Source organism: Malus sylvestris, chromosome 14 (assembly GCF_916048215.2).
Source record: "Malus sylvestris chromosome 14, drMalSylv7.2, whole genome shotgun sequence".
NCBI classification, from domain to species: Eukaryota; Viridiplantae; Streptophyta; class Magnoliopsida; order Rosales; family Rosaceae; genus Malus; species Malus sylvestris.
The window spans coordinates 11,525,513-11,536,358 of record NC_062273.1 but is presented as its reverse complement, the minus strand read 5'-3'; the positions used below and the strand labels follow the sequence as shown (position 1 = coordinate 11,536,358).

Below are 10,846 nucleotides of genomic sequence, written 5' to 3'. Positions count from 1 at the left end.
CATCAAAACAACAGATTCACTAACATTTGGGAGTTTATTTATACTTTCATTAAGTATAACATAAGATTTTGTGTTATCCACTTGTGTAAATATTTTAAATTGACGATCGAATTAGTTCATTGTATTCATATAGGATCAAGGAGTGTAGCTATAAAAAAACATCAAAATCAGAGTTAAAATAACCGTTAAATCGTGATTTTTCGTTTATAGCCGTCGAAAATGTTTGTCCCGTACTTAGTCTCTGAATGTTTGGTTTTTTTCGATTTTTGGCGTATGCGATCTCGAAGCATATACAAACATGTTTGACGGTTGGATCATTGAAATTAGTTTCGTAAAATGCGTATCTCATCAAAACCATAGATTCCCTAACATTTAAAGTTTATTTATACTTTCATTAAGTATAACATAAGATTTTGTGGTATCCACTAGTGTAAATATATTAAATTGAAGATCAAATTAGTTCATTGTATTCATATAAGGTCAAGGAGTGTAGCTGTAAAAAATCATTAAAGCTGTTATTTCCGTGTAAGAGATACAAAGCTGCCGAGGCTCATACTTGTTTGAGGGTTCTTGTAGGTACATATGTATTATTCGATTTTCTGAGTATTAGAATAACTATTAGCTGCATTTTAGTGCTGTGTTAAGAGACATAAAATGGATATTTTTTTTCCTGGTTTTGTAGTAATTAATTGTTCCATTTACTTAAGCTTAGCTGGCTAGCTATGAACTTTATGATATTATCAATTTAATCATTGAATTACTACTTTTATTTCAAAGGGTAGTTACAAGCCAACCTTATCTTCCATGTACTTAAGCTTTCAATTTGCTTTGAGACCTATTAAATGTAATGAACTTTGGTATTGCCTTTGTTCCCTTAATCTGTATATTGCCTTTGTTTAAGTGAGAAATGGCTCATTTCTTAAGTTTTATCACATGGCAGCTCATATTTAGAACAAAGAGGGTGTGCTTTACCACAAGGATATTTGTCTTGCAAAGTAAAACTTTCCCATTCAAAAGTTTGGTACGTCCTGGAGTCCTCTCATGTTTTCAATTGCTCTAATTTATTATTACTTGGTCTTCTCTGAGTTGTATTTCTTTGAGTTGGCAGGAGCCTTCACTTAGTTGTGTGTATGCGTGTGCCTAAGTTGTTCGAGAATTGGTTGTTTCAACAGCATTGATGTAAATCTTAGAACTCAAGGGGTGTAAATTGAGTTTATTAATAGTTGTTGGTTTTCTCATTAAACTTGGTTGGAGCTGTTTCAAATGGCTTTTGGTCTAAATGTAGTGTGCTGGTTTATGCTTATCTTTCTTATGCTTACCATATCATACGGCAGTTTGTTATTTTTTGTTTGATGTCCTGAACTCTCACTTTTCTTCAGATTGCATTGGTTCTGCATTCAATGTAAAGGGTATCATGGAATGCCCTAATTGTCGCGAAATTGAGAATGGCAAATGGAGGTACTATGTATCTTGTAGCCCTGACCATGAGCTCGACCTATCCGAGGACGAGATGGATTATGAGGACAGTCCTATAGAGTTCCTTGACATGGTAAAAGTAATGACAGCATTTATCAATATTGCTTTTTTTTCTTTCTTCTTTCAAATCAAACAAGCTTCACATAATGTTGTAAACCTATTTCTCTTTGTATGAGAGTCAAATTTCTTAATGCAGGTTCAATCGTTGTCGAGGATGATTATCATGGATGAGAATGGGAAGCAGGTAACTTATCCAGCTTTCCTTTTCTTACACTTGTGCTTCTAATCTTTTTCTTACACATGTCTACGGGGTTTGTTGCCAACACTTTGCTTGTATGGACACTTATCTAAGATTGATAAATGATTTCTAACGCGATGATTGTTCTCACATTTGTAGTTATAGTTTTTCTTGATGCCACTTTTGATTTGTGCATAAGGACTGTGTAAGTTTGTTGACTGATGAAGTCATGCTTCCCATGCTGTATAATTAGGTGCATAAGGACTGTCTATGTTTGATGATTGATTTTTCCATGTCAGATAGGCCATGATAATTAAAGCTTTCTTAGTTAGATTGCAGGAATAGAATTTAATAACTGCACTAAGAATATTGTCAATGTGTTTGAAGATAGCTTTTGGATAAACATCAAGTATATATCTACTTAGAATTTCTTTCTTACATGTATTTTACGACAAATAAAAATACGACATATTAACTTGCGACCAAAATAATTAAGATACACATAAACGGAACATCTAATCCTATTGGTTTAAAGTATAGTTGACATCGTTAATTAGTATTGTTTCTACCATTGCACTACTGCTTTATATATATATATATATATATATATATATATATATATATATATATATGTGTGTGTGTGTGTGTGTGAACAAATGCAAGAAAGGATATGATATTACTTTGGCTACTAATTGATTAGTTTCAAATGCAAGAAAGGACTAGTTTCTAATGTTATATTTTTATTGTTCGGTGTATGGGGAAGGCACGGGTTCGTGAGACGGGTGCCTCCTCTTCCAGATCGACCACAGGAGAGGTCAATGCCTTGAAGGAGGAAGTGACAACCCTAAAAGCTCAACTTGCAGCCCAGGGCGAGCAGATGAGTATTATTGTACGGGCCTTACAGATGTCCGGCCTCAACTTGCACCTAATCTTGCTCCACCTTCGACCTCCCAGCCACTTCGCCCAGCCGATACCCAGTAGTCTGATATATCAAACATATAAGACTACTTGTTACAATTTTTTCTTTTTTGTTCCGAGTTTTATCTTTTTTGTTCGGACATCTTGTATGTACATTTTCATATATTTTATAATTAAATAATTTTTTTTGTTTATTAATTATTGTTTAGAATTTACAATATTTATTAAAAATTAAATAAAAAATATTTTTGCCAAAAAAAAAAAAAGTGGTTTGCGCGACGAAGGAGTAACATATGTCGCGCAAAGATACTTTGCACGACGTAGGATCTGCGTCGTGCAAAGTGTCTTTGCACGACGCATATACTTTGCGCGACGCATGTTATACGTCGCGCAAAGTAGTTTTGCGCGACGTAGATAATTGCGTCGCGCAAAGGCACTTTGCGCGACGTAGGATCTACGTCGCGCAAAACTACTTTGCGCGACGCAGTTCTCTTCTTCGTCGCGCAAACCCTTCTGTCACGGCCTTGGCGCGACGGTTGGTGCGCGACGAAGGTTCGTTGCGCTAATTTTTGCGCGACGTTTTTTTGACTTTGCGCGACGAAGGACCTGCGTCGCGCAAAGTGTTTTTTTTACTAGTGAGAGTCGGTCTCTATTGCTGCAGTAGAACTCCACGAAGAACAGGACCCAATTTAACTCGACTTGCTCCAAGGCGGCAGATTTCCTTGCCCTTTGTTCGTCCAACCCCGTCCATTAGCACCACACCTCTAGGTCAGGTATCAGCTCCTCCATAGGCACGTTAGGATGCTGCTGGGAGAGTGGCGAGGACCTCGTCCTTCTTTTATACTATTGAAGCCTAAAAGAATACAAACAATACGAAGTTAGATCAATTGGAATTTAAACCTTAATTAAAGCCTTTAAAAATAAAATACTAAGTTATGGAAGAATGCTTACATAAAAAATATAAAAAAATACAATAAAAATCAAATTAATATAATATACAAAAAAATTATTACCTAGAACTTGGCACTCTCAAAGTGGGTGCAAACCCAATTCCACTCGTGCACCCTATCCAGGAACTCCTTAGGAGGGTCCGCCCATGCTACCTCTGGTGTCGGACAGGAGTCATAGTACTGGGGGAGCTTGTACTTCCACTTCTTGTACAGTCCGTTCCAGGCCCAATTGATGTAATCCTCACATACTTCGTCCCGCTCGTTCCAACTGAAGTTGGTCTACACATTTTCATTAACAAGAAACAAACAATGAATTAAAAACAAAATTTAAAAAAATGATCTTAATTGTTAGTTGTAGACTACCGAAAATGGGTACGTATCTCGTCCCGAACCTGTTACTGATGAGAAATCCACCAATAAGCGTCCATGGGGTATTTGCTCTAGATCAGGGCCTGCAGTCGTGGGTAGGGGTGGATTTTTTTACCAAATTGTCGTGCCAACCGAATTGCCAACCTGGCCATACCGATTTTGTGCCAAATTTTTTATGCCAATCGGTAATGGTATGGTATTGTACCGTACCATTACTGTAACGTATCAAAAATATAATATAATATAATTATATATACACATATTTATAATATTCTAATAATTTGAAAATAAAACCCTACAGACATAGAGTCACAAACTACTCACTCTCTCATTTCAGCCGTTCTACTTCTATTCTCTATGCTGGAGACAAAAACTCACCCACCCATCTCAGATTCTCCCATTGAACACTTCCCGTTGAACACACTCATCCATCTTATCTTCGTCTCTCTCACGATTCTGTCTATCAAGGTTAGTTCTCTAAAGTTAGATTAAAAAAAAAATTTAAAAACCCTAAATTGATAAATTGGGGATTTGTAATTGATTTGTTAAATGGAATTAGACTCAATCGATTAGGAATTGTATGACCTTTTGATCGAGTTATCACCTGTCAATGATGCATATCTTTTTTTCTTCTATGCTTTTATGCTTTTGGGTTGCTGGGTTTGTATAATTTGCTTTTTTGGGTTTAGTTTTGAGGTTTTAGGTGTGAAATGTGAAGGGATAAGGGATTTGCTTTAGCTGGGTGTGTCCGTGTGTGACAGAAAGGTGTGAGATTTGGAGCTATGTGGGATGCATGCAGCATGCCTACTATCATTTCATATGTAAAAAAGTGAGATAAATACAGGGAGAGGGAATTTCCTTTTTCCATAATCCAAATGCTTACTTTAATCATGACTTTTTTAAAGGTGATGCATGATTCTGCTTACTTCGAACAACTTTAATTAATTACTTTGATCATGACTTGTTTTTTATTTGCTTTTTAATTGATACAATTGGAATGGGTGCTATTTTTGGTATGATGTGTATACGAATTAGCTTCTACTATATTTGGATATGATGTGTATACGATATAATGTTGTGTTTCGTTTTCGATATTAAGTCAAGATGAAGTCTAGGACAAGCCAATCTCTGCGTGGCTCTACTACTAGTACACCTTCCACACTCAACCCCAACGCCAACCCCAACCTCAAACCCAAACACTTGAAACACAACCTCAACAACAAAATCAAGGAGAAAGGGATGAAAGTGTGGGAAGTGGTAAGAGAGATATGCCCGATGAATATGAAGATGTAAGTGGGTTGTGATCGGAGTGTTGGTTACATGCTAAGAGAGTGAAAAGAACCTTGAGTAAAGGGAAATACATTCACCTTGCAATTTGCTCATAATGCAAAAAAGAGGTTCCGGCCAATCCTAAGAAAAATGGGACATCAAGCGGGACATCAAGCATAGGACATCACCTTAGAAAAGCTTGTAAAGACTCACCTCTTTATATGAAAGCACATAATAATCAACCAGTCTTAACAAATAAGTCTATGGGTGGTGGATTGGTCCCCCACACCTTTAACAAAAAAAAAAAAAAAAAAACTTGAGTTAAAGGTTGTGATGCTTGTCATTAAGGATGAACAACCATTTAAGGTGGATGAACCTAGTGGGTACATTGATATGATGAAAGAGACTCAACCTCAGTTCAAGATTCCAAATAGGAAGAAAATTGCGACCGGTATGTGGGATTTATATGTGTTGGAGAAGTCTAAATTATTTGAAGCAATGCATAATCAAAGGGTAAGTATCACAACCGATACTTGGACATCGGTACAAAACATTAACTACATGGTAGTTACTGCTCACTTCATGGATAGTGAATGGAAGTTGCACAAACGAATCATAAACTTCATAATGATCACTGGTCCTAAGGGAGAAGACATTGGGAAAGTTTTAGAGGTGTGTTTGAACCAATGGGGGATAGAGAAGATCTTTAGCATTACAACTAATAATGCTTCCGCCAAGATTGACTACATGAAAAAGAGGCTAGGGGAAATGAATTCTCTCTTAGTTGGTAGGAAGTACATACATATGAGGTGTTCTTATCACATCTTAAATTTAGTTGTCAAGAGTGGGTTAAAGGAGCTTGCTAAGTCGGTTAAGGAGATTCAAAATTGTGTCAAGTACATTCATTCTTCACCGGTTAGATTGGATAAGTTTAGGGATTTTGCTATCTTATTAAAGATGGACAAGATGTCAAATGTGCATTTTGATGTGTCTACAAGGTGGAATGCAACATATAAAATGCTTGACATTACATACAAGTTTAGGAAGGTGTTTCTTAGGATGGTGGAGGAGAATGTGCAATTTTGTGATTATTTTGAAAAATGGAGATGGATTCAAAGAAGAATTTGGGAAAGAGAGTGAGACCTCTGGATGAGGAGGATTAGAAGAAATCACTAGCCTTTACGCACTTTCTTAAGAAGTTTCATGATTCTACTTTGAAGCTTAGTGCAACAAAAAATATTACATCAACTTTGCTATGCAACAAAAAATGTTACATCAACTTTGCTATGGGATCAAGTGGTTGCTTTACAAATAGAGATTGAGAAAAGAAAAAAGAAAGATCCTACCAATCCTACATTGCAAAGGGTGGCTACTACAATGATGCATAAATTTAACAAGTATTGGGGAAGTTTTGAGAATGTGAACCCACTTATGTTTCTTGGCCAAGTTCTAGACCCTTGTTATAAACTTCAAATGTTTACCATTAGCCTCAGAATACTTGGATGGGATGATAGAAAGATAGCTTGGATGCTTAAGGAGATTAAAAAATGCTTGCTTAATTTGTATAATGAGTATAAGAGGGGTTCTTCTACTACCATTGGGGTTCCATTGGGAGCTATAGAACTAAATGAGGAGTACATAATTCAAGCTTGTGGGGGTGATGAGAACAAAATTGAAATGATGAAGGAGCTTATACAAGAAAGGAGGGAGCAATGCCTTTTGGAGATATCCAATGAAGTTGATAAGTACTTCGCCGCTCCTTATATTAGCATTGTTGTTGGTGGCTTTGATCTCTTGAATTGGTGGAAATAAAAAACAAAAGAGTTCCCAATTCTTTCACAAATAGCCAATGATATCTTTGCAATCCCCACTTCTACCGTTGCTAGTGAAAATGCATTTAGCCTAGGGAGGAGGGTTGTGGACCCTTTTAGGGCATCCTTGACTCCTAAAATGGTAGAGGCACTAGTGTGTACTAGTGATTGGCTTAGGACGGATGAAGTAAACTTCTACAATGAACCAACATAAGATATGCTTCAATTTTACAAGGAAATGGAAGAAGTGGAAACAAGTAAGATATGCTTTAATTTTTTTAGTAAATTTGTTGTTAAATGGTTTTCAACTTTAATTCTTCTTGCTACTAATATGTTTTCTTTGTTTGTAATGTAGGCTTGACACAAGCTCAATCTTCTACAAGTTCAATGCCTCCTCCAAAAGTTTCAACATCTCAAACTTGAAGAATTGATCAATGAATTTTACTTTTTGAAGTTTAGTTTCAATTTTCATTTGGTTTGAAACTTTAACTTCTATTTAGATTGTTAACTTCTATTTGTTTTGGTTCGTAACTTCTATTTAGATTGTAAGCTTAATTTTCATCATAAATCCTAATGCATCATTTGAATTATTGTATGTGTGAATTGTGAATGATGAATAATAGATGAATTTAAGCTACAATGTATGAGATAAAGGTACAATAAAAACGTTTTGCCCTTGAATTGGGTTAAAACAGAAAAATAGATTTCGTCCCAAAAAAAAGTGGCAATTACCATTGTAATACCATGCCAACCAAACTATTTGGCAATACCAAACTTCGGTATACCAAAAGTTTGGTATGGTAATGGTAATAGATTTTTCCAAACCGAAAGTTTGGTACTGTAATTGGTACGAGGGTTTTGGTACAGTAACCATATCGAATCGACCCCTAGTAGTGGGTCAACAAATTGTTGACATTGACGCACGCTCGGCAATGGTTGGGGAGGTAGACAATTCAAATTGAAGCATAGGTCATCCAAGTGATCCAGTTTGTTTTCAAGCCCCGACGAATGTCGCGGGTCTTCTTGTTCCTCATCTCGATAGGGAGTTGTCCCTCTGCATCCCCTCCCTTCATAGGGGCCAATTCAACCTCCACGTTGCCAGTCGTGGGTGATGTGATTGGGGGGTGGTGGGGCAGGTGACAGCAACAGTGCTGCTGAGTTGCCTGGCAGATTGTGGAACAGGGGGCAATGGGGTGGTGGAACTCGTCCTTACTGCCGACTCTGCAGTCAGTGCCTAGATCCTACTAGCCACCACACTAGGGGCCAATGACTCACTGAGCCAAAGAGGAAGCAAAGTGGCAACCGCTCGTGATCAATCTGAGAGCCAGCCATTTTCACAAATAAATTTACCAAATTAAAAACTAACAAACTAACAAACTTACCAATTGCTTGTATCATACTTAGGGCCTCCGTATTTAGATCTCGTATAAATACTCAAGGGACTCAAATGTAATTATGTAATAAATGAATGGGCAAATATGTAAAAAGGGGAGGAGCCCTTAGTCTATAAAAGGCCTTCTTTCCCTCACAAATCCTCAAGTTCTGAGCCCCCTCACCCTCTCAAAGCCTCACTCTCACATTACAGAGGCCATCTCCCTCACAATCCTCTCAGAGAAATACAATATCAATGTGGACGCAGCCCAAACATTGGGGTGAACCACGATACATCTTATGTTCTTTACATTCTTGCAGATTCATGATCGGATTTACGTTGTTCCAAGACCACTCCGGTTTTGTGCATCAACATTTGGCGCCGTCTGTGGGAAACGATACGAAAAGTTGTGTCGGTTCTCTTTCATTTTTTCACCTCCACCGTGAATCTGCAAAATCACAAAAAAAATCCATCTCTTTCTTAACCAAGCAAACACTTCGTCCCCCTCTCTTTGTGTATTATCTATAAAAAACTATCAAACACCTTCCCAATCCTTCTCTCCCATAAACACATAATGGCTGACAAAGCCTACCCTGCAGCCAAACCCCCCACCGACACCATTTGTCAAGTCACAACGCTGCACTCACTCACTTACTCACTCTCTCTCTCTCTCTCTCTCTCTCACTCTCTCTCCCTTGTTGAGAATTGTTGAGAAACAGCTTAAAGATTCTTCCTAGACAATCATTCACCAAAATTAGCCTAACCGTTAAAGCTCGCGTAGACTATCTCTCCCTCTCTCTATCCCCTGCCTCCGCGTCTCTGTTTCTGAGAAGGTGGTGAAGATCACACAGAAAAAGAACTAACTCTTCCCCTATTATACGTTCCAACTATCCATTTGACTCATTCTTCTAATTCTAGAGCAAAATCCCAAACACCCACGATTCCTTTGCACAAATGATTTCCCCTTTTCTGCAACGAATTTGAACTTGGAATCTAGCATTTCTGACCAATCCACCATTTGACCTATTTGTTTTGATTCTCCTAAAGGTTAAATCGTAACGATCCGGACTGGAACAAGGTCAATTGAGTTCATCCCAAAAACCCTAGATCCCTGGGTATCAAATCCATCAGGAACCTAGATTTCTGAGGCAGGCCACAGGCGGAAGAAATCCAGCATTTGGGGCTGACCCATTTGACCCTTTTGGTCGAATTGTGAAAGGAAGGGCAAATCGCAAATGAACTGATCCGGAAACTGCTCAGATTCAGAAACCCTAAGCCAAACCCCCCACTGACGCCGTCCCAGCCCACACCTTAACCCACTCACGCTCCGCTTCAGCCGCAATCCTCGACGTCCACCTCAGACTACCCTAAGGCCCCTGTTGGCACACAATTCCAGCCGTCCGCCACGCCTTTCAACCAGGAAATCCTCATGCAGCGCCTTCAGACCCTGATCGAAGGCATGCGTGAAAGCTGGACCTACACCATGTTCTGGCAGTTTTCCTACAACAACTCCAATGGCGTCGCCGTTCTTGGATGGGGCGAAGGATTTTATAAAGACGAGCGGGACAAGGTTAAGGCCATCACATCCCTCATCAGGCCTCTTCATTTCTTTCTGCACAGTTACTGTTAGCACCCCGTTCTCTATCGCCACCTTCACCTAAACAAGCTTCTGAGGACTGGTACCACAAAGAACAATTAGCCCGTAAAAAAGGAGAGGATAATCTTGCACGTGGGGCTCTGAAGAGGAGTAAATCTTTTGCTGATAATGCTAATACTTTGAAATCTTAACTTGATCAACAAAAAGTTGTTGTTGATAACCTTGTGTCTAATACATGGCTTTTAGAAAGCAAGATACATGAGGCAAGTTCGAAAAAAGATACCCTCAAAGCATGTGCTCAGTTTGCAAAGATTGCAACTAAAGGGAGTGAGATGGTGGGAAACCTTAATACAAGTAGTGCTCTTTCAGCTTTTGATAAGATGGAAGAGAAAGGAATTACTTTATTTCATCAAAAATAAGAAAGAGTAGGGCCGAAGTGACAGCAATAAAGGAAGACGATGATAGTTGTGATGCTCATCAGAGACTACGAAGGTTGCCAAACTATTAATTCAAATAGTGGAGCCAAAAAAGAGATTATTTTCTCGGCACCAAGTCCACCAACAATTTAAGGCTATTAAAGAAAGCACAAATTGTACTGTGGGAGAATATTATGGAGCCTTGGGGGGTGGACTCGTGGACCATGCAGCAAAAAAAGCGAAACAAAAGCAAAAGCAGAAAGCAAAAGAAGATAAAAAGAAGCAGACATAATTGCGGTGGTGATGGCATGCAGAAAAGGGAATTATGGGCATGACTCATTGAGTAGAGGGTTGGATTTATTTTTGAATGATGTAATTTATTTTTAATATCTTTCGGAAACATCTGTATAAACCCCATCAGAGAGTAATA

The 10,846-nt window shown here is 38.3% G+C and overlaps 1 protein-coding gene across 3 annotated transcripts; it reads left to right on the top strand.

Annotated features, from left to right (window-relative positions):
• The first annotated feature begins 503 nt into the window (after nucleotides 1-503).
• On the top strand, nucleotides 504-2,826 carry LOC126598564 (uncharacterized). 3 transcript variants are annotated; one of them, XM_050264930.1, is made up of 5 exons: nucleotides 504-1,021; nucleotides 1,109-1,179; nucleotides 1,380-1,555; nucleotides 1,673-1,720; nucleotides 2,478-2,826. In XM_050264930.1, exons 3-5 carry the CDS (start codon nucleotides 1,415-1,417, stop codon nucleotides 2,811-2,813), a joined length of 525 nt encoding a protein of 174 aa, XP_050120887.1. In that variant the 5' UTR covers nucleotides 504-1,021; nucleotides 1,109-1,179; nucleotides 1,380-1,414; the 3' UTR covers nucleotides 2,814-2,826. The 3 variants fall into 3 exon arrangements, with proteins under 3 accessions (XP_050120887.1, XP_050120886.1, XP_050120888.1); XM_050264929.1 differs by lacking the exon at nucleotides 1,109-1,179 and having other exon boundaries at nucleotides 506-1,021; XM_050264931.1 differs by lacking the exon at nucleotides 1,109-1,179 and having other exon boundaries at nucleotides 508-1,021; nucleotides 1,380-1,549.
• Nucleotides 2,827-10,846: the final 8,020 nt, after the last annotated feature.